General features: G+C 48.1%; 6 protein-coding genes across 6 annotated transcripts; 4 read left to right on the top strand and 2 right to left on the bottom strand.

The window, feature by feature from the left end:
- Positions 1–595: 595 nt before the first annotated feature.
- Positions 596–2,149, bottom strand: SMAC4_00917 (mitochondrial 54S ribosomal protein mL44; the record flags this gene model as incomplete). Its single annotated transcript, XM_003349980.2, has 1 exon — positions 596–2,149. Exon 1 carries the CDS (start codon positions 1,919–1,921, stop codon positions 596–598), a length of 1,326 nt encoding a protein of 441 aa, XP_003350028.1. The 5' UTR covers positions 1,922–2,149.
- Positions 2,150–2,377: 228 nt separating this feature from the next.
- Positions 2,378–3,636, top strand: SMAC4_00916 (uncharacterized protein). Its single transcript, XM_003349979.2, has 4 exons — positions 2,378–2,446; positions 2,747–2,766; positions 2,879–3,061; positions 3,177–3,636. The coding sequence occupies exons 1-4, from the start codon at positions 2,430–2,432 to the stop codon at positions 3,365–3,367; spliced, it is 411 nt and encodes a 136-aa protein (XP_003350027.2). The 5' UTR covers positions 2,378–2,429; the 3' UTR covers positions 3,368–3,636.
- A 685-nt stretch (positions 3,637–4,321) lies between these two features.
- On the bottom strand, positions 4,322–6,166 carry SMAC4_00915 (uncharacterized protein; the record flags this gene model as incomplete). The annotated part of the gene is made up of 4 exons (XM_066089515.1): positions 5,790–6,166; positions 5,583–5,706; positions 5,430–5,520; positions 4,322–5,352 (listed from the first exon to the last, which is right to left on the bottom strand). The coding sequence occupies exons 1-4, from the start codon at positions 5,804–5,806 to the stop codon at positions 4,322–4,324; spliced, it is 1,263 nt and encodes a 420-aa protein (XP_065946556.1). The 5' UTR covers positions 5,807–6,166.
- Positions 6,167–12,925: 6,759 nt separating this feature from the next.
- On the top strand, positions 12,926–13,297 carry SMAC4_00914 (uncharacterized protein; the record flags this gene model as incomplete). Its single annotated transcript, XM_003349977.2, has 1 exon — positions 12,926–13,297. One exon carries the CDS (start codon positions 12,926–12,928, stop codon positions 13,295–13,297), a length of 372 nt encoding a protein of 123 aa, XP_003350025.2.
- A 1,971-nt stretch (positions 13,298–15,268) lies between these two features.
- On the top strand, positions 15,269–15,837 carry SMAC4_00913 (uncharacterized protein; the record flags this gene model as incomplete). The annotated part of the gene is made up of 2 exons (XM_003349976.1): positions 15,269–15,728; positions 15,809–15,837. The coding sequence occupies 2 exons, from the start codon at positions 15,269–15,271 to the stop codon at positions 15,835–15,837; spliced, it is 489 nt and encodes a 162-aa protein (XP_003350024.1).
- Positions 15,838–16,562: 725 nt separating this feature from the next.
- Positions 16,563–20,926, top strand: SMAC4_00912 (uncharacterized protein). The gene is made up of 3 exons (XM_066089514.1): positions 16,563–19,767; positions 19,997–20,166; positions 20,274–20,926. The coding sequence occupies exons 1-3, from the start codon at positions 17,212–17,214 to the stop codon at positions 20,359–20,361; spliced, it is 2,814 nt and encodes a 937-aa protein (XP_065946555.1). The 5' UTR covers positions 16,563–17,211; the 3' UTR covers positions 20,362–20,926.
- The last annotated feature ends 1,412 nt before the right edge of the window (positions 20,927–22,338 follow it).

The raw sequence follows: 22,338 nt of genomic DNA, 5'->3' as shown, positions 1-22,338 counted from the left end.
CTTCATCGCATGGTTCTGTCTCCAACTCGAAAGCAAAGCCAGGCAGCCAACCAAAAACCAGCCAAATGATTCTTTGGAATCTTCCTCTCCAATCCCGTTCCCCTCCCAACAACCCCCTTGTATTGGTATATGTGACGGGGGCGTGCGTGTATGCGCGTCTGTGTGTGTTTAAAATGCATGTATGTCCGTTGGGCGCGCAAATCTGTATACAACATCTCGTCCCGGTGAAGAAGAGTAGGAAACGGTTAGACGGAGGAGGGGGGGGGAAAAACAGGATGAAATTGATTTCATCCGTTTCACACCACCTCCTCCGTACGACAATTGCCCAATGTCAGGTCAAGACAAAACAGGACAAGTAGGCGGGCTTTTCTAGACCACACCACCAGCATCCACTCGTTGACTTTTCCCAATAAACCCTCTTTTTGCGCTGTTCTCATATCGGGTATAATCTAACCGAATTGATGAGCTGCACAACATGATGAGTTCAAGTGCGCGCTGCTTGTCTCTTATCCCCGTTGAGTTCAGACACTTCCCATAGTCTCTCCTAATTCTCCCCGTCCGCGCCCGCCTTGCGCTGCGCCGCATCGGTCCTCGCTTAGCGGGAGATAACCTCACCCATATCGATGTATGCTGGTGTCCAGGGCTTAGCACCCTCCTCCAGCATGTCGCTGGGTACCCGAGGGTTCTCGCCGGGGCTGTAGAGATACCAGGCCTTCAGGGCGTTCATGGCGGCCTTGAAACGGGCGTGGTCGAGAGAGGCGCCGGCGCCCTCGCCGAGCTTGTCGCTGCCGCTGTAGATACCGACAACGAAGACGGGGGTACGCGACTGGCGACCCGTCTCAGAAACGAGGCGAGCCACAGGGGGCTCGAAGTCCTCACGGGCGCAGAGCGCGGCGAGCTCGCGGGTGGGATACTTGAATTCGAAGAGCTTGGCGATGTCGAGGGTGCGCGACATGATGTGCCCCTTGACGAAGGCCTTGGCGGCCTCGCGGCCGCAGTGGGCGTAGATAGCGCCGACGACGGCGCGCACAAAGTGAGCGTGGGCGCGCTCGGCAGAGGCCCGGGTGTCGGGGTTGCCATAGCGGTCGTAGCTCACGTCCTGGTCCTGCTCGTTGGCCATGATCTCGGCCTCCTCCTCGTCGGGAGTCTTGTCCTTGTCCTGGTCCTGCTCTTCCATCGCCTTCTCCAGGTCGGCGGCAACCTTGGGATCGTTGCGCACGACATCACCAAAGTCGTCATCGAGAACGACACGCGAGGCCATACCACGGCGCCACTTGAACTTCTCAAGGTAGGCGAGCTCCGTACGCTTGTAGCCGAAATTTGTGATGGAGACGCCCGGCTTGAGGGCATCGAACTGCAGAAGACCGGGATCCACCTCGCCGCCGGGCACCGCGGCGGTATCAACACCCCATGACCGCGCAATCTGGAGCAAGGGCTTGGGTCCGGCATAAGCCTTCATGGCACTGAACAGAATTCCCTGGGGTAGGCGGGGGTATTTGCAGAGAAGCCATTCGGCAATGTGGTAGTTGATGAGGGTCTGGCCAACGAAGGCGAGGTTGGCGTTGTTGAACTGCGGGTTCTCGTCGGCCGAGGCGTCGACCAGTGTCCTTGCCAATGTCTGTAGGGGGATCTTGGGAGAGAGGTTCAAACGGGCGTGGAGGGCGGCCAGTTTGGCCGAGGTCAAGGCCCGTTCGGGGAGGGGCGACGGTAGGGACTCGGCCGCGGGGGGGAGGGGCTCAAGAGGGGGGAACCGGTCATTGTTGAGGTTGTGGGATGCATCGTGCTGGGCGAGGGCGGCAGTCGATTGCGACCGTACCGAGATTGCGGATCGGGATCGGAGGGCGGCAGTGGCGGGCGACACTCCGGAGCGAGCGGCGACGAGCAGCCGGCTCGTCAAGCTGGGCGTTGCTATCCTCTTCATGGGCGATATATTTTATGGGTGATGGTCGGCTCGACAACCGGCTTGTTGACAAGTGCTGGGGGCCCAGGTTCCGTATGTGTGCGCCGTCTGGAGGCCCTGCCAAGGATAGGATGGAGTGAGGGAAATCGGACGGGCAGGTGGTGAGCCGGTGGTCGCGGGGTGGGAAGCTGCTCGGGGTCCCGGTCGGAGTCGCGCGTTGATCGGATGGGTTCTCGTTCAGACTCGGCCGGCCGTCAACACGGGTAAAAAAAAGTTCTCCAATCTGAACGCTCACCACACGGTAGAGCCCACCCAAGCCCACCACCCACAGCCGTGAATCAGTGCTCAAGCGCAGGGGTCACTCCCCCAAAACCGAGCCATAAAAACCGGCTGACATAATTCGTTGTTGCCCGAGTGAGGGGTCTCCACAAGCTCCATCTTCAACTTCGATCCACAAATCTGCACTGTCTGTTTAGCATGCGGTGCACCGTTGTGGACAAGCGGGAGCTGCCCGCCGCTCGCCTGCCGTATGCGCCCTCGGCCCTGGTTAGGACGACAAAGTGACTTTCAGGCCCCCTCGTTAGCCTAGGCGGATTAACCATTCGTCCTTTCTATGTAAATAGGTCCCTGCTGTATCATCACCATCATTGCTGCCGCTGTTCATCGACGATACAAACCGGCCTTGTTTGACTGCGAGGAGGAATCCTTGTCCAACGTCCAAGTCAACTCACCTCACCAAATCCCCCCAAAATTCCATCACAATGGTGCGTACCCATCCAGTTGCTGGAAATAGTCATCATACCACTACCATGTTTTGCGCTTGCTAACTGTCTTTCCCATCTATAGGGCGGCGGTCCTAGAGTTCCGTGAGTTTCATCGTCCCTCGACATGCGCAAACCCTCCGCGCATCCCGTCCAACCGAGCGCCGTGTCGTGTCATTGATCCGTCCTAATCATTGCCTTTCGCCTTCACCTCCAGCTACCCCAAGCACGTCTGGTCGCCTTCGGGTGGTTGGTATGCTCAGCCCGCCAACTGGAAGAAGAACACGGCTGCCCTCGGTGGCGTCGTCTTCCTCATCACTGCCGCAGTCTGGAAGCTTAGCGCTGAGAAGGAGTACCGTCACAAGATGCCCGAGCCTGGTCGCTTCTATCCCAGCAGATAGTATGTTTCAGAATCCCCTTGCAGGTTTATACATGCGCAACGTCATGTTGTCGCGTGCGCCCAAAACCGCGGAGATCATCATGAGCTGACGCGCCGATTTTCACCCCTACACCAGCTGGAGCAGACAGATTATCGAGCACGAGCGGGCGCAAAAGGAAAATGGGACGGCGCAGGAGAAGAAGTAGATTTGGCAAGCATACGTTCTTGCCGCGCCGGCCGTCGGTGAAACAGTACATATGGCTTCCAAAAGGCTTTGATGGAATAACGGGACATCTTGGCTTGGGCGAGGCCGGCCGGTGGCGGTAGTAATACAACAATATTTGGAACACACCGAACGTCGGTTACCATCCGTCCGTTGTCTGTTTTGCGCTGGTGCTCTAGAACTAAAGCCTGGCTACATCGTGGATTAAGCTGACTTTGATGCGGTTCAGTTTGGTTCAGGATCATAGAGGGGTGATATATCATTCTCACCGTTTCAACTTTTCGGGCGGCGTGTGAAGTCGCGAAGGGCAGCCCCTTTTTGTGACTTTTGAATCGTGAACATTCCTCAATCATGCCTTTCGCAATGTTTTGGTGTAAACAACAACAGCTTGTAAGCTGAGTGGAAACCTCGACTGTCTATTTAGTCGAGGTGGGCCTCCACGGACCTCAGTTCCTGGTTCTGCGGAGCTTTTCGGTCAGTTTATGACTCGGGCTCAAGCTTCCGGGACGGCGGGTACGGTGACCTCGTCCGGGAGCCACCTAAAATCAGGACCCGCACCGGACGGGGAGCCCTATCCGAACCCGATCATACCGGGTCGGAGGCTCGGAGCTGCCGTCGATGAGTCCAACCTCTTCTCTTCATGCTCCGAATCTCCCCATAAAAGTTCCCCAACATGCAATGGTGACATATCAGTATCGGACTACATATGGTTGCCGACAACAAAACAGGTACAGGTAAGAACTCATCTTTGAATCACGCCTTTCATGGACAGGGCATATTGAGGTGCCATATCTATTGGGCAATTATTCTTGGTTTAAACCCAGTCATTTTTGACCCGCGCACTTTATGCCAGTGTTCACCGGACCATGACATTCCACATCTATTTCCTGCGTTTTCCGAACAACCAAAATCTTTAAGCGCAAAACCCAGGACGCTGGGGTATAATATCCCAAAATGATACGCAAATTTGACACGTCTTATCCCACGCCGTCCCATTCGTCCTTTGAGGGACCGAGCATAGAGTCCACAACGTATTCCAATAATCCTCAGAAGCCAGTTTACAGAAAGTAGTCGGCAACCGGCTTCTTAGCCGGCATGCCCCTTGAGTCCTGAGGGGCCGCCTGGAAGACGCGGTAGCGCCTTGCTGGACCCTTCATCGGTTGCGGCTCACTGTCCCCGAGCCCTCCTCCACCGCCATCACTGCGATTGACATCCCCGTTACTGCGGGCGAGCACGCCCAAACCCGAGTCGTCTTCCGATAACTCAAGAAGTGCAGCAACGTTTCCGCATCGGTAGCAGTAATTTGGCGCCGACCAAACGGTAACGATGCTGGCATCGAACATCTCCTTAAACCCTTCCATGACCAGCTGATGGGCACGGGCAATCAGACTGAGGTCATTGCGATGGTTGAACACCTTGACGATATCGGCTCCAAACAGGAAGCCGGCACCACGAGGCGACAACCCCCAACCGTCAATCTCGTCCGGATCAGACCACAAAAGGTCGCACATAGCACCCTCATGAGGAACCTCTTGCTTTCGATCGAGAAGCCTGATCTTATCAACCTTGTCTATCAGTGGACTGAGACCGCCGTGCACACATAGGACGGCGCCGGCTGGGTTGCCCACTGTTCCTCTGCTTGATCCCGATGCCCCTGAACCAGGGGGGCCCGTATTACTCGGTGGTGGTATTCCGTTGGTCCTGCTCTGTAAATCGTTGTTTGTTCCGTTGTTGGGTCGAGGAAACCTGCTCATCACTTCGCCTTGTGCGTTGCACACCTCGATTTCCACCTCGTCCCCTTCAGGTGTTGTTGGTATACTGGATTCCCCGGCACTTGGTGAGATGGTGTTGGAGGCCCCGAGAACGATAGCGCCCAAGGCAAGATAGTCGAAGACATCGCAGCAGTAGCGCCACACGTTTGCACTGCCGTATTTCCTATAGCACTCGTCGTAGAACCCGTACACCGTCGTAATCTGTCGTGATTCGTGGTTGCCTCTAATGAGCGTCATGCGGTCGGGGTATCGAACTTTGAGGCAGAGAAGAAGTAAAAAAGTTTCGAGCGAGTAGAAGCCGCGGTCAACGAAATCGCCTGTTGGTATCCGAAAACGAAAGAGTCAGCTCGATGACATCTGAGTGGTAGGAAGGACAAGCCAAGGACAACCCTACCCATAAACAGATAATTGGTATCGGGAGGATCGCCGCCGACGCGGAATAGTTCCATCAAATCGTGAAACTGGCCATGAATATCTCCGCATATCTTGTTGCCGCCTGGTCAGATTCGGGGCGTCTTCATTTCGGTTATATAAGCTTGAGACGTACCGTTACCGGCGCATTAACTGTGACGACATTCCCTTCTTCAATCAAGATTTCTCGTGCCTTATGACAGAGTTCGCGGACGTCTGATTCTGGTATTGGCCGGCATGCTCGCAGCTGAGCGATCGCCCTATCCAAAGAGGTCAGGCATCACGAAGGAAGGTCGCCAGCGGGAGTTCGTATGCCCGGTCGTCAGAGCGCAGGGGCACTAACCTGTCCAGATCACTCATGACTGTTGAAGTTTATCGGTAATAGGTAATGCTGCTTTGATGCGAGTGGATGCCGCGCAGAACGGAAGACCAAGCTGGGCCGGAGCTTGTCTATGTAAATGGAAATCGATGCGATGTCTCGTAGGGTCGCGTCAGCTTCGCGTCATGCTCTGCCGAGATGTTTGCTTTCCGTTACGCAGATGCAATAAGCATAGATCGCAACGCTCTTGGGATCGGTCGCGATGATGTCGTGGGGATGGGGCGGTTGATCTTGTCTGGGCCGAGGTGCGCTAGGCTGGCGACTGTCTTTTCTGCGACGGAAGCCTGGGGATGGTGCGAAACCACAACTTCGAGAATGGCGGGAATGGTATGGCAGCGGTTGCCAATCCGGCAAGAAGCAGGGAAGCAAGGAGTTTTAGCGACAGGCCCAGGGACCTGGAACTGCCAAGTGAACCGCAGAAATCCCTGTCTGGTGGGGAGAGCGAATGTCAAATGGGTCATGCGTTCTTATCGACATGTTAGCCGCCATTGGCTGGATTCTGGCGCTAGATGAAGAGGTACGTACCTGCCGTGGGGAAGCTTGGGGCAGGAAGCGAAGATGTGTCAGATTGACCGTGCAGAATTGATGATTGAGTGATGTGTGTGTATTGCCGTGCCAGAAGGTTGGGGAGTGCTGGAAATACCCAGAAGGGGGTCTCCAATGCCAGAAATCAGGTAGTTGGGAGGCTAACTTGGAGATAGCTTCGCTATAAATCCACTCACAATTTTAATACACTCTCTCACTTATAAGCTTTTTAAATGGAATAAAAATAAAGTTATTTATAAATTTATTAGTTTATTGCCATTTTCTTCAGAGGTTTAATTCTCCTAACAAAATTATAAACGCTCTCTAACAAATTATTTCCAATTTCTATAATTCTATCACCACTTTTAAGTAGCGCATTTGCTATTTCTATTAATTTTTAAAAAGTCTCATATTCTTACTAACCCAATACTTTCATCAATCCGTTAATGGACATTTTCTTTGTCTCAAAATACGCAACGTTAATCCTTTCTTCCTAAATCTCTTACTCTGACTAGTAATTATAAATATTTAAATATTTCAATGTAATTATAAATTTAACCACTTCAATAGTAACTACCATAATTGTTTAAGTATGTTAACGTGTGGCTAGTACTGTGTCTTGTAACTGCCTTGTGTCATGGCCCAGCCAGACGGGTTATGCTTTACCAGATAAGTTGCATAGATACGAGAGAAATAATTAGTTGTAGTTTAGATAAGGAAGAGTGAGTCCGTGGCGCGGCTGACCTTAGGAGCATATTTCCTATTGTCAGCCGCGCACGTAACTCTTACCTTTTGTTTTATTCTTTAGTTGTAAATTCTATGTTGAACGTCAACAACGCTGCAGCCCTGTCTTGCCCGTTACGTATCTTCACACCTTGTACTATCTTGTAGTATAGAAGACTGATTAAACTATTCTTTTTACAGAATCAGTCTACTCAGCTTCCACAGAACGTGCTAGAATACAAAGATTTTGCTACTGTATTCTGGGATTCTCTAACTTGTTTAGCATTTCTTCTAGACTAATTCGTCGTCATGGAATGCACCAGAAGCTTATAGATTCAGTTCATTCCTTTCATGATATAGTGCTTCTACAAGCACTCTTATCAACTTACAGAAGCTTCTACGCTCTGGAAGCTTCTAGATATTTAACGTTTGTGTATATAAAGACCTCTGCTCTCCTTTAGTTAGTCACTCCTTAAGCAACCAAGCAAGCACAATCCAAGCAATACAATCTAAGCAATACAATCTAAGCAATACAATCCAAGCAATACAATCCAAGCAATACAATCCAAGCAATACAATCCAAGCAATACAATCCAAGCAATACAATCCAAGCAATACAATCCAAGCAATACAATCCAAGCAATACAATCCAAGCAATACAATCCAAGCAATACAATCCAAGCAATACAATCCAAGCAATACAATACAGTCTACCCTTATAATGCAGAGTTCACTATAATAGTTGTTTCTCATAGTGCAGAGTCACTGTACTCTTCTGTCTTGAGAGCAGAGTTCTCTCCAAGACCTCTTTTACAACATTCCTCTATTGTATTTGCAACTACACTGCTTTCTTTAGCACTGCTGTTGTACTTCCTACCGCTTCCGCTCCGCTCTACTACAAGTGCATAGTTCACTGTAGCATTTTTATACTGGTGCTATTATTATAGCTAAGTTAGGTGTCACAGGTTGGCATTGACTATATAGTGTGCATTCCGAGTTCTGCCTTGCAAGCAAAACATCGTTCTATCTTTTGTAGGTTTGGCCGTCTGAGCATATGCATCCTAGCTTGTCATATTAAGGTATTGCAGCAAAGAATGAAAAAAATAAAAAAAGATATTACATAAAATAAACTTTATTCATTAAATAAAAGGGGCATAATTTTACTTATTAAATAAAAGAAAGCAATTTTAAACAATTCTAATATTAACTATCAATATTCAAGTATTAAGTTTAACTATTCGTTGAATAGGGCAATCTTTATACACGTACGCAATTCATAAAATTAATTATTTAATAAAAAGGAAAGTTTATATTATAAATAGGATAATTAAGAACCATCATTAACTATTTTAAGTAAAGGAAAAATAGTAAATATAATTGTACGTAATTATACTAATAAATAAGATAGAGAGTATAAATATAATTTAAAAAGATAGCCTAATATAAGCCTAATTCTAGAATCAAAGTATAAGATAAATTTATAATACTTAGGCTCTTATTAATTAATCCCTATAGTAACTATAGTAGTAATTATAATTACACCCACGACTGTAGCAAGCGGAACTAAAAATAGTCTTGTTAACTGGAAGAAGTAGCGCGGTTGAAGAAAAGCAGTAAACACTTAAAGACCATTTAATAGTAGATATTTTAAATTAAATAAAAACGCTAACCTATATAATTGTTAAAAGGAATTATTGAATAGCTCATAATCCTAAAAAAGAGCCTTATTTTCAAAGTAGTCGAAATAATACCAAATTTATAATGAAATTAAAGCAGAACGCTACTTTCTTTAACCGTAGTTCTATAATACTATATACTCATTATACCTAAATATCAATGATTCCAAAATCCTCAATAATTATTTAAATATTGCTTATCTAAATATTGTCTTTTAATAGAGCCGTTTACAATAATGAAAAAGGAATAATTCTATTGAAATATAAAAGAACGCGCCAAAATTGAAAAGTGTCAAATTCTTTAAAGGATAAGTGTTCTTTTTTTCTTCCGTGTTTATGGTATTATAATTAACAAAAAAAAATTATATTGCAACTACCAATTTCTTATCGCCTTTATTTTTTTAAAAATTTTTTTTTTACTTTCGTATATAAGAGTAATAAACCAGTTCCTTATTTTATTCCTAATCTCTTCAACTTCTTTACTAGTTTCTAACGTTTTTCAAAATTCTCTTCTACTAATTTTTAAGTTGTAATTGATAAATGGTATTTAAGGTCGTTTCGTATTTCGGACATTAAATATTGATAGCGCGTTATTAAGTATAAGCTTTATTTATATACTTTATATAAAGAAAACTCGAATTTCTTTTATAACTATAAAGTCTTTTTAATATTAATCCCGCATGTTACGGCGTAGCCAGAGAGCACGTTGTGTACAATTTGATTAACTTGAACTAAGAATAAGAAGCTTGTCATGGGGCTGGCGCCTAGGGGTGTTTGCCTGGCTTGAACTCTATGAAAGCCAGGCCTGCCCTCTGACTGGGTGCACTCCTGGGGTATGCCGCACGAACCACATTTTCGACCTTGGCGTTTCTAGCACCTTCGATATACGCACCTCTCTTGTGTATTTAGCTGTAAGCTCCATGCCATACTGGCACAGACTTCCCTTTTCCTCTTTGTCGAATATTATCACTTTCACCAAGGCCTACCTGTGTGTATACCTCGTAGAACCCTTACAAGCTGAAGAGGGAAGATATCTCAAAAGAGAAGGCTCAATGCCAGAGCTGGATTTTATACCTAGACTACAAGCGACAACTGGTGACAGCTAAACCCGTGAATAGGAATGACCCAATTAAACAGCACCTATATAAATGAGAGCTTTGATGGCAGGCATGTGACAGCTCAGATGGTGCCAGCCGTCACACTTTTCTCTTTCTTTTATAATTAAAGTTAAAAGTATTCTCGTAATTAAATATAAATTCTTTCAAACCAGAAGTATTAACAGCCTAAGTACCTTATACAACTACGTTTTTAAAAGCTTGTATAATAATATATTTAAATATACTAACTTTTTTGAAGTCCGCGGATGAATTTTTATATCCCAAAAACCCATCTTCAAATTCATAATTGAATTTAATAGAATTTACTACTTAAATAAGCTTATATAAGTGAGCTATATTAACGAAACAGGTAAGTTACAATATGGGAATTACGTAATTCTTAATGCCGAAGTATATTCCAATTGCTATAATAATTTCTTAATCGGATGTGATAAGAGCAGTGTTCTAAGCTTGGAACAGTAGTTCAATTCCGCTGATAAACTACTTTGGTCTCGAAGGCCTTGTTGATTCTCTCAACCTCCAGGAGAAGGCTGGACTTCAAGGCCTTCTTATGCCAAAGGGAAATAGTACGTACTGGGTACGTACCGGTCCTTGTCGCTTGAGGCTTCAAGGCCTCTATCTAGCGATTTGTATACATGTGGGTCTTTTCTGAATGCCTTCATCCATTCTCCTTCTTCCTCCTGGCGCTGGCATTTGCCCGGGCGCCCTGCTTCTGCTTGGTTAGGCGTGATTACTCCTGTGGTAACTGTGATGGCTTTGTGATGATGTTTAGCGCCGTCAGCAGTTCTGGAGTTGGCTCGCTTACCCTGAAACTGGACCAGGATGTTAATGTCCATGTGACATCGGACAACTACTTTTTGAAATCCTTAAAGGCCTTTTTATAAATTTCAACAATGAAAGTCTAGTAGTTCCGCTAAATCTTTATTATATAATTAATAAGGTTGTAATTAATCTGATTTTTCAACTCTTGTATTTAGTTTCTTATAATTTCTGTAAAGGCTCTACGAGGTATACACGCAGGTAGGCCTTGGTGAAAGTGATAATATTCGACAAAGAGGAAAAAGGAAGTCTGTGCCAGTATGGCATGGAGCTTACAGCTAAATACACAAAAGAGGTGCGGATATTGAAGGTGCTAGAACGCCAAGGTCGAATATGTGGTTCGTGCGGCGTACCCCAGGAGTGCACCCAGTCGGAGGGCAGGCCTGGCTTATATAGAGTTCAAGCTAGGCAAACACCCCTAGGCGCCAGCCTCATGACAATTTCATGCTATTTGAAATTAATACTAATATAGTAAATGATAGCATAAATACTTATTTATTTACTTAGTACTATATTAATATTATGGAAATTTTTTCTATATTTGTAGCGCATTAGGTAAGTTGTGTTAATTTAATTAAACGCTACTTTTCCAGCAATAATAAAATTGGTATCGATTTTAGCGACTATTTCTCTTTTAATATTTTATTTAATCAGGTAAGTATTATCCCCCTCCAACTCTTTTTCAAAAGGTTCTTTCTCCTCGTTATTAATTACAACGTTTTTAAATTAATTGCTAATATTAGTGCTGTTAATATTATTTGTATTTATTAAATTAATTAAGTTTATAAAATTATCATTAAATAGTTTAAAAATTTCAATATCCTAATTAAAGCAAATGAAGTTCTTTTCAATGACAAATATATAATCTTTTATCTACTTCATTATAAAATAATTCTTTTACTTAGGCGGTAAGACTTAGTAAATTATAAAGCCTCTCTTCAAAGCCAATTACCCAATTAAGTATTGTTATTAATTTAATATTTAAAGGTTCTACACTAGTGTGACGAACGGCAGTCTAATCTGCCTAAATGAGATAGCTAAAGATAGTAACTATCAGTGCTGTTCGGTGAAGCCAAAAGGTTCACAACAAGTATGCTCGTAATACTGGTCTCAGTGATAATGATCTATTAACTACTGTCGAACTATCTGACAATCTGAGTTCTCCCGTAGTCCTTTTATACCTGCTCGCCCTCTGCGAGATATCTGTTTCCGGATGTCCACATAGACGTGAACCCCATAGCGTGTAGTTTACAAGCTGGCTCGATTTGTGAGTCTGGCTCGACTTCCCAAAGCCCTTGCCTGCCCAGAGCTCTTTTTCTACCTCTGATTACACTGCCTAGCTTACGCGTGGCTGTTGTATACCGGTGGCTTAGTTGGCCCGTGCCTGTCATTATCAGCTCGTAACAACTAGTTGAGCCAATCTTTGGAGGACTTTAAAACAACGGAGATTGTCTTATCAATACTTTCTTTCAAAAATAATATTGTAAAAGAGTACTAGTGGTAGTTATTTAACTATTAATTGAATTTACATTATTGCGCTATTGTAAATACGTAAATCAGACTGTTAATGGTTAGATTAACTGTGCAGAATTGATTGATTGAGTGATATATGTATTGCCGTACCAGAAGGTTGGGGAGTGCTGGAGATGCCCAGAAGGGGGTCACCAGTGCCAGAAATCAGGTGGTTGGAGGCTAACCTAGAAATGACTTAGCCATAAATTCACCCACAACTCTGACAAGATGCACTTTCAATTCCAGCGCGGAACAGCTCGGGAAGCTGCCATACTGAAGGCTGAGAGCTGGAGCTGGCGAGGGGTCCACTGACGAAATAATTTCGAGGCCGAACTGCAATCGAAGCTCCATCTTCCCGAAGCTCGACGACAGGTCCTGTTCACGGTCCACGGTCCACGGTCCACGGTCCAGCCCGCCCAACAACGACCTTGACAAGGAACCCGCCCACCTGCGTGGTACCTTACCCTGACATCTGCATTACGCGTTGAGGTTGACCTCAACACCCAATCTCGTAATATCAAAGGGCCCAGTTCGTTCGTTCCCAACGCATGATGGTCCTATAAGTGCTGCAAAAGCTACGAGTGAGTCCCGTTGGCCCAGAGCCCAAGATGCGAACCTCAATGGCTGATAAAAATTGGCGCAAGCTGCCCTAAACTTGTACCCCCCTACCTTTGGACCTCTCTCGTTAGCTCTCCCGCTCGCCCTACCAATCCGAAAACCACCCATTATGCCGCCGCCTCACCTCCACCCGAGGTCGCGTATGACTTCCTCCCTCTTCGCAGCAACTGTCGTGGCCAGCTTCCTTGTCGTCGGCGTTCCTCACATCCTGCCGTGTCCAGCCCCCCGGGTTGCCTTCGCCGATGGAGATATGTCTGCCGACGGACAGCCCAAGAGACGCAGACGCAGACGCGTGGAAAACACCGAAGGCAAAGACGAAATCCTGCAGTTTGAGACAGAGCCTGGATCTGTCAATGCAGACCGGGCACAAGCTCTGAAGAGAGAGTGCCCAGTGCCCAAGCCCGGGGGTGTGCTCGGCAGCATGCTCGGCTTCCACAAAGACGATAATAACAACAACCCTTCGTCCCCGTCCGACAGGTGATGATAGCTCCGAACACTCTATTGGATCTCCGAGGAAATGGGCATCGCAATGACCCCATACTATACGCTCTGTAACTAGACGACGTACGTCATCATTATTGTACATACGAGCTGCTCAATCCACGGATGTGGGCCACATCTCGAACTGGGTCATGGTGGTGTTTGCCTTTCCTCGATCTATGGGCTATCAAATATCCCTGACCACATTGCTCACAGTGAGTGATCAAAGAGGCGGATGTCTTGTTGGTCGATCACACGCAAACCTTCATCTTCAGCGACCAACGGCTCGGGTACGCCTTTGCGAGGAAAGCATAGTCCGACCGATCGGCACCCTGTTTGGTTCGAATAATCCTCTACCCATACGGGACTCGTTAACATGCTTGCTATCATTGCCGTTTACAGCATGCCCGAGCTCCGAAGAATATGAGCGGCAGGTATTGGTGTTCAGCCATGGCGTCCTGACCGGGTGTTGACAAAAAGGACTTATAGAACTGCAAAGGTAACCTGCCCTTGCTTGGCTACATACCTGCTTCTTGAGATGCTGTCAACGACGTCTGTTCCACCATTGGCTTCTGTCAGCTTTGCCCAGGAAACGGTGCCTTAGTCCTCTGCGCCTTGGTGGTTGCAGTTACTTCGCCCAGGCTCCCCTCAACGGATTAAAACTGGAAGTTCGCACCGGCCAAAAGTCCAGATGGTGACACGCAGCCGTGGAATGGCTTCCTCTCGTCTGGGGATACGCATCATAGCAGCTCAGATGCGAGAGGGCTCCCGAGCCGCACACCCCCGTGCATATTCTTGTAGGCTCAGGGCACTACTAGATTGGCCAAGAGAGCCATAGTGTGGAATGGGATTACAAAGAGACACTTTGGGCCACAGAGTATGTCCCCATCAAGGAACAACTCGACCCGGGCCCTGTAACAGTTTGGCGGCACGATCAGGGGTTCGGAGCGGATGGGGCCCGTTCATGCGCCCCAGATCCCACGTTAACGCGGGGGTGGATCTCAGACGGTGGATATGCGGCTCCCGTCACGATCCTCCCCAGACATTGACTTCATCCTTTCTCTAGCATAATCCAATCCACAAGAAATGGAAAATCCACGGGTTGGCCTTCACAGCCCATTGCTCAATGGACTTGCAAAACACCTCAACTGTTCCAAATATTAGTGTTTGGAGTTAAGGTATCGTGATGACCCACATCTCCATCCTACAATTCAAGCCCAGTGTCTGAAATGAACGATTCACGTTGTATCCAATGAAGGTGTGCGTTTTTCACGAACTCAAGCTACGTCTGACCTTCAACGAAACCCCTGACAAGCTGGGCTCTTCGGTCGTTGGTTCTTCAAGGTACGGCACTTTGCAGCTGGTATGAGTCCAGTGCATAAGGCATTGGACACTTCGACAGATCTGATGTGTCTTTCCGTCCCATGTTTTCCCTGTCTCCGGGCGTTAGCTCAGGAATCGCGAAAGTGCCTTCTGTTTCCTACGTATCAGGCTCCGGATCACAGTCTGTTCCGTTTTCCGAAATCGGCATTAGTTCTCGAAAGCCAAAGCACGGAACTAGCTGCTGATCATGCTAGTTCTCGAACATCTATTTGTTCCGCAGTTTGCCTGGTGATAGAAAGTAGCGGTGATGATGTCTCAGTGGTATATATTTCTGTTCATTGTTCTCTAAGTTCCTGTGGTGTACACTCAGGTTCACATCTTCAGTCATTCATTTCAGAGGTAGTATTTCCAGTTGTCAAGTTGATGTTTTTCGATCCCCATACTAACAGCGTGTATAGCTGTGCTCAGTCTGATATTTCAATCCTTTTTAGCCTCGAGAGGTTCGAGTATGTTCAAAGGACCCATGATCGTATAAAGAGCATGGGAACCGAAGGACACTGACACATCTCCATCCAGCTTTGCTTCCTCCACCATCCTTCATTGATGAGATATCGCATCCTCGTATTATAAGCGATCTGCATCGGCCAAAATGAAGCCCATCAACTTATTCATTACCTTGTTCATCCCCTTCGTCGCCGCCGTTCCTGTCCGAGATACGCAGTCCACCATCACGGAGCGTGCCATCTTCGACCTCGCCCCTCTAAACAACCTCACCAACTTCAACCAAGTCAACCTCAACTACCTCCTCAACATCAACGCCCTGGATCTCCAACTCCTCTCTGTTCTCGGCTCCATCCACAACTTCAACATCCTCGGGTTCAGAGATCTCTTTCAAGCCCCATCGTTCGATGTCCAGCGCCTGCTCCAGTTGCAGCAGTTGCAGACCCTTCTCCAATTTCAGCGGCTCGGTCTGTTCAACGGCTTTGACCTGGCCGGGCTCAAGCTGGATCTGCTCCAGCTTGGTTTGATTAACAGGGTTGGCGTGCTGGATCTTGCGCAGTTTATACCGAGAAGTGTTGTGGGACAGGTGGAGCCCGTGGCTGAGAGAGGTGAGTACTGATTACAAGTAGCTTTATTGGATTTTCTTGAAGTGGGTGGGTTTGGGTATGTGCTAACCTTGTTGAAATAGTTGTTGTTATCAAGGTGCCCAAGGAATGAGCACATTATCATACCTCACGATGATTTGGGGGCGTGGAGGGTCGAGATGGCGGGAACAATCAAGCTAGCGGGTCTAGATGTTGAGTTTCCCGAGTGACTGGTAGAGGAATAGATCAAGACATTTCTGAACTTCGACCATGTTGAACTGAGTGGTCTTGGTAGTCTCTTTTACTCGAAAGAGTTGTTAATAAATGTCACTACTCGTATAACCCTAACCCGATACCACATAAAAGAGGTATAAATGCGTCAAAACGATTTGGTGTAAAATATGCAAGAAAAACAGAAAACACTGACGCACCCTCCCACTTTTAAGCATTCTCAGTCATCATTAGCCTCATTATGATCTTAAAGCACTGCATGAGTAAGGATATCCCATAAAGACTGAGTTTCAGTGGGCTATGTAGTAGGCGTCGTGTGTTGTGTGAGCACATCGCACTCGGACTTTGATGGCTTCGAACCGATAAAGAGAGCCAGTGAGATTCTAGAACGTTGTACCAGAGAAGCCATGTAACCGATATTCATGTGAATGCTAGGTCAAGCAAGATATTTGGACGGGACCACGGCGGTGTCATCGGCATTGCGTGACGTCGGGTTGTACCTGACTTCGCTGGACTGGCGGGGCCGAACAGTTTCCAGTGGATTCTCAGCCCGAGATGCGCTGGAACTAGAAGCCTGGAACTTGGATTTTCAACGCGAGAAAGAGTGACTTGACAGAGGCAAGCCTTCCAGCGCGTCTTCTGCCTCGGTTGAGCAAGGTTCGCCGATACCGTTCCACGGGTGACCTTGACCAGCAGCTCCACTATTGACCGCCAGCCGCCCGCATCTGCACAATTCGCCCCATATAATGCGGAGGTGACTTCCATTCAGCTGCTTGCACTTTAAACAACCCGTCAACCCCCTCCGCCGTTTCATCCCAGGCATCATCGATTTCATCCCGTGGCGCAATCGTGAATCGAACTTTCCAACATCGTATCAAATCATACACGCAGATTGCAGTTGAAGTCTACGTCAACCAACGCGCATCACATTACCTACCTTTCTACCTTTATGTAATATCCCCTTCCGCTGAGCCGAGAACGGCACCTTTGTTAACCAACAACTCCCTCCATTCCACTTGTACTACCCATCAACCCGTTTGTCGCATTTTGTCTTGCAACACATACATACGTTGGAGTTCTTCGGTTTTTTCTCTCACAAATCCACGACAACGATAACATAAACTTCTAAGAGTATCGGGATCCCGTATCTCGAACAAGCAAATCAATAATCATACATACCGACTCTACCTCCGTTACACAAGACCGATCCTGGTTTCCCCAGATTCCCCGGATTTCTCGACATCAAGACCAAACTCCACTATAGACCGACGTCCCCATGGCTCCCGTGCGAGCTCCGACGGTCACGATACCGCTTCTGCCCCTGCCCAAAGGGACCATCCTCCTACCAGGCGTTGTCCAGCGCATTGCAGTTTCGTCCACCAGGCCCGACATCGCCTCGTTGCTCGCCGCCGTTTACGCGAAGGCGGCTTCCAAAACCCCCAATGGGCGCATCGATACAATTCCCATTGCCTGCGTACCCCTGGCATCCCCCTTGCTCGGACCGGAGGGCAATCTTCTGATTGAGAATGGCGACAACAAGAACGAAACCTCGGGCGATGTTGATCCGGCAAAGGCTACCAAGGCCGACCTCTTCCCATATGGCGTTGCTGCCAAGATCACTGGCGTGGAAGGGCGTGGTACCGGCGAATTCACTTTGCTGGTCGAGGGCGTGACACGAATTCATGTCGAAAAGGTTATCGCGGACAAGGCTTACCTGGAAGGCAAGGTCTCCAGTTACGCCGATCCCGCTCTGATCACAGACTCCGCTCTTGAGGAGCTCTTCATGTCCCTCAAGCTCCTGTCCAGGCAGTTTGTCACAATCCTCCGGCTGTCATCACTTCTACCACAGTCTTCCGGCACTCCTGGCCTGTCCCCTCTGCTTGCCCGGCGTCTCGACTTCTACATTGCGAAGCAGAAGTATCCCGGTGCTCTCGCAGACTTCATGGCCAACATTGTCGAATCCACGTATGAGGAAAAGCTCCAGATTCTGACTTTGATCGACGTTAAGGAACGTGTGGCCAAGGTGATTGAGCTCCTTGACCGCCAGGTAACAAACATTAAGAACAGCATGAAGATCACCACCATCACAGCCACGAGTCTGCCATTCCCCATGGACCCTGATTCGACAAAGCCGGGAAAAGTCAAGCCGCCTGTAAAGGCCCCAGGACAAGGCGTAGGCATGCCGTTTCCACCGCAGGGCGGTTTCATGGGACGAGGTGGAAATCCGGACGACGAGCAGGAGCCTAACGAGATCGAAGAGCTGCAGAAACGCCTCGATGCCGCACGACTAAGCCCTGAAGCGGCCAAGATTGCTGATCGGGAGATCAAGAGACTGAAGAAGATTCATCCAGCACAGGCCGAGTATGCCGTGACTCGGACATATCTTGAAACTTTGGCAGAGATCCCTTGGACGGCTACTACGGATGATCGCTTAGGTCCCGATACCCTTAACCGGGCAAGGAAGCAACTTGACGATGATCACTATGGATTAGACAAGGTCAAGAAGCGCCTGCTTGAGTATCTAGCAGTCCTTCGCCTCAAGCAAGCCATCAATGATGACGTGGATATCCAGATCAAACAGATTGAACAGGAGCTCGGCGTGGGATCCGAAAACGGTAAAGAAGACGCCGCTCAACCTGCTGCTGTCGACCTCACTGTGGATGAAAAGGTCAAGGCCGGTGGTGCGAAGCTCGAGGCTTTGAAGAACAGGCGCATGGTGGACAAGTCTCCCATTCTCCTCTTGGTCGGACCTCCAGGTGTTGGAAAGACGAGTCTTGCTCGATCTGTCGCCACTGCCCTAGGAAGGAAATTCCACAGAATTTCTCTCGGTGGTGTGAGAGACGAAGCAGAAATTCGCGGACATAGACGTACCTATGTCGCCGCCATGCCTGGCCTCGTTGTCCAGGGCTTGAAGAAAGTAGGCGTAGCAAATCCTGTCTTCCTCCTTGATGAGATTGACAAGGTCGGCGGCTCCAGTATCCACGGCGACCCTTCAGCGGCTATGCTCGAAGTCCTCGACCCTGAGCAGAACCATAACTTCACCGATCACTACGTTAACATTCCTATTGATCTCAGCAAGGTGTTGTTCATTGCCACGGCGAACAGTCTCGACACCATCCCGGCACCGTTATTGGATCGTATGGAGACAATTTACATTCCAGGCTACACGACTCTCGAAAAGCGCCACATTGCGATGCAGCACTTGGTCCCCAAACAACTCCGGGTCAACGGCCTTGACGAATCACAAGTTTCCTTCACCCCAGAAGTCGTATCCAAGATCATCGAGTCGTACACTCGGGAGGCCGGTGTGCGCAACCTGGAACGGGAGATCTCGTCCGTTGCGCGTGGCAAAGCCGTTGAGTTCGCCGACGCCAAGGACTCAGGACATCCAGAAAACTACAACCCCCAACTGACCGTAGACGACCTGGAGAAGTTTTTGGGCATTGAGAAATTCGAAGAGGAGATCGCGGAGAAGACTAGCCGGCCAGGAATAGTGACTGGTCTGGTTGCGTACAGCTCGGGTGGAAATGGTAGTATCCTCTTCATCGAGGTGGCCGACATGCCGGGCAACGGCAGCGTCCAGCTGACGGGCAAACTGGGTGATGTGCTGAAAGAATCCGTGGAGGTGGCCCTGACTTGGGTCAAGGCACACGCATATGAGCTTGGACTCACTCAAAGCCCGAACGAGAATATCATGAAGGACAGGAGCATTCATGTGCATTGTCCCTCCGGTGCCGTTCCCAAAGATGGGCCCAGTAGCGGCATCTCGCAGGCAATTGCGCTCATTTCCTTGTTTTCTGGCAAGGCTGTCCCATCAACCATGGCGATGACGGTAAGCATTTCCCAAGCCCATCTCTTCGGCTCCCTCACCCCCTTTGTAGTCCAATCCCCTTTGTTTTGGGTTCCTCTTCCCTGGGACTCGAAGCACAACACGACGAGGAAGGGCAAGGCAAAGCGGATCTTACGTCCGTTTGGGTTTCCCGATATGGATAGAAGGACGAAATACTGTGCTTCCATGTTATCTGTGCAAGGCTAACACGACGTTTGTTTCTGTGTCACAGGGTGAGATTTCCCTCCGAGGACGGATCACGGCCGTCGGAGGCATCAAGGAGAAACTCATCGGAGCGCTCCGGGCAGGTGTCAAGACGGTCCTACTCCCGGCCCAGAACCGCAAGGACGTAAAGGACTTGCCCCAGGAAGTCAAGGATGGACTGGAAATCATCCATGTCAGGTAAGTTCTTTGGTGTCTGATATCTGAGACCTCTCCCTCCACATGACCATTCTCAAATGCTGGCGTCGGGACCCTGATTTACTAACGAGGCCTCCTACTATTATTAGTCATATCTGGGAAGCCATTCGTTACGTTTGGCCAGACGGCCAGTGGCCCAGCGAACACGATTACCCGAGCGTCGAAAGTCGTCTCTGAATTGGCTACCTCAAGGTAGTCTACTACCTCACCATCTGCATGCGTTGTATTCACGGAGTTATGAGTGTTTAGTTTCGTTGCATAGCAGGTGCTGTGGTTGGTATCAGCGGCTTGCCATTGATGCGTGTTGGTGCACGAATGTCACCGACGATAATCAGTATTACCACTCCACTCCTTCTGTTATTCCCTCCCTTTCCACTCTGAAACGAATAATGGTGTTATGCACTTTGGTTGGGTTTCTCATACTGTCATTGGTTCAGCCGGCCGGTATTCCTATGTCCACATACTTCTTGTGGACAACAGCAAAGCATTATGTAGCGAGTTTTAGTTATATCAATGCATTTGATATTTATCAAGGCTAAATAGCAACTTGATCTTCCTCTCCTCGTCATCTTGTCACCGCAGTCAAAATATCAGGGAGTTGTTGCTACTATCCGTTAAATGATTATATATGTGTGCATCTTCAATCCTGTCCCCGTCCTCACCTCGCCCAATTCTCCGGTATCACTTTCGTCGCAGGTATAGTGCTGCCTGCAGTGCTGCTCCTGAAGCGCGACGTCCTATTATTTACAACCGTTTCTCGGTAACTATCCGAGACAAGCTGGCTGCGGTGGTTCCTTCGATCGGGACCAATAAAGAAAGATGTGTGTAGGTAGATGTCCGTTTGGAATGTGTAGGTATATATCCTATTGACCGGTTCCGAACCGGCAGATGGGTAAATACCAGGTAAGGTACCGTAGGTAAGTAAGGTAGACGGGAAGTATTTTGTCCACTACGTAGGAGGATACTTACCTTGCTTATGCAATGCAAATATGTTATGCATGTTGCATGAAATGTAGCAGCAGGGGCAGGGGCGGGTAGGCACAGCTTTGCGGAGGTTACGACAGCGACAGCGGTAGAAGCGATGCTTGGTTGAGTGAGGGTCAAGGGGAGGGAGGGGAAGAGGCGCAGGTAGGTAGGTAGGTAAGGTAGGTAGCCAGACGAACCAGACCAGGTTAGGTACCGTACTAAGGAGATGGAACGAATGCTGTGTAATGCCACATGACAGAATTGTACGACTGTTCCACAACATTGAGGTTCAGAGTTAGTGGAGTATCCTGCGCGGAATTGCGTGGAAACATCATATCTTGCAGACTCGACTGGCTACACTTATTTGGAGGAAGAAGAAGAGGAGGAGTAGCAGTGAGTGAAGGCAAGGGAGCCTTTGTTCCCCTGTTCATCTGAACTGTGAGGATAATAGAGGAATGGCTTCATGTTGCATCAGATGAGCTTGTTCTCACCCTGTTCTTGATCAAATCGTCATGATGATGGGTTGGGGTTCGTAAGTTACCTAAGGTATCAACGTTCTTCCGACGTAGGTACAGACTTCCTCCAACATACTTACTTGACCTGTGATATAAGTCTAGACATTGCATGAGTATGAACTGATACTACTGCATAGCTTACTATTCCGACCACATGATGTTTCTTGGCAACTGTCTCTGGAAATTGCCTTACCACTTCCCGGCTCAGAGAGTTTGGGAGAGGGCATAAAAGAATTAAGAATAGGAGGGTCTCCAGCAGTCACGCGAGGTAATTATGGTATGGCATGGTAGCGAATGGCCATTTGGATTCCCGAAAGAAGAAGGATGTACCTATAACTACCGTGAAGGCACGAAGCCCAGCCAGTAGTGACTGACTGAGGGGCCTTACTTCTGTATTCCACTTCAGCTGGCGTCTGCCTGCTCACAACTGTTACGTCCGCGGATAGTTACATGCATGGAAACGCTTTTTGTGTCCTTTCCATTGGGATCGTCAAATCACACTTGACCCTGAATTTGGTGTTGCGTGAAACTCGGTCGGTGGTCAGTCTGGTGTTTGGTGGCATGTGTGATACATACCTCGCTCAAAATTGTTGTTTACTGCTTTCGATGCATTTTCACGAGAGCAGGCTGGGTTCGAAGAGAAAGGCTAACTCCCCAGGATTTACTTCCTACC

This window comes from Sordaria macrospora, chromosome 3 (genome assembly GCF_033870435.1).
Source record: "Sordaria macrospora chromosome 3, complete sequence".
NCBI lineage: Eukaryota > Fungi > Ascomycota > Sordariomycetes > Sordariales > Sordariaceae > Sordaria > Sordaria macrospora.
Note: the sequence above shows the minus strand (reverse complement) of the source record. Positions and strands in the feature narration are given on the sequence as shown.

Excerpts from the sequence above, each read along its gene's own strand:
- SMAC4_00916 (XM_003349979.2), top strand. Across the intron at positions 2,767-2,878 it reads GGCGGCGGTCCTAGAGTTCC|CTACCCCAAGCACGTCTGGT; the intron begins GTGAGTTTCATC and ends CTTCACCTCCAG. Across the intron at positions 3,062-3,176 it reads CGCTTCTATCCCAGCAGATA|CTGGAGCAGACAGATTATCG; the intron begins GTATGTTTCAGA and ends CCCCTACACCAG.
- SMAC4_00912 (XM_066089514.1), top strand. The coding sequence starts at position 17,212 with ATGGCTCCCGTGCGAGCTCCGACGGTCACGATACCGCTTCTGCCCCTG. Across the intron at positions 19,768-19,996 it reads CATCAACCATGGCGATGACG|GGTGAGATTTCCCTCCGAGG; the intron begins GTAAGCATTTCC and ends TCTGTGTCACAG. Across the intron at positions 20,167-20,273 it reads CTGGAAATCATCCATGTCAG|TCATATCTGGGAAGCCATTC; the intron begins GTAAGTTCTTTG and ends TACTATTATTAG.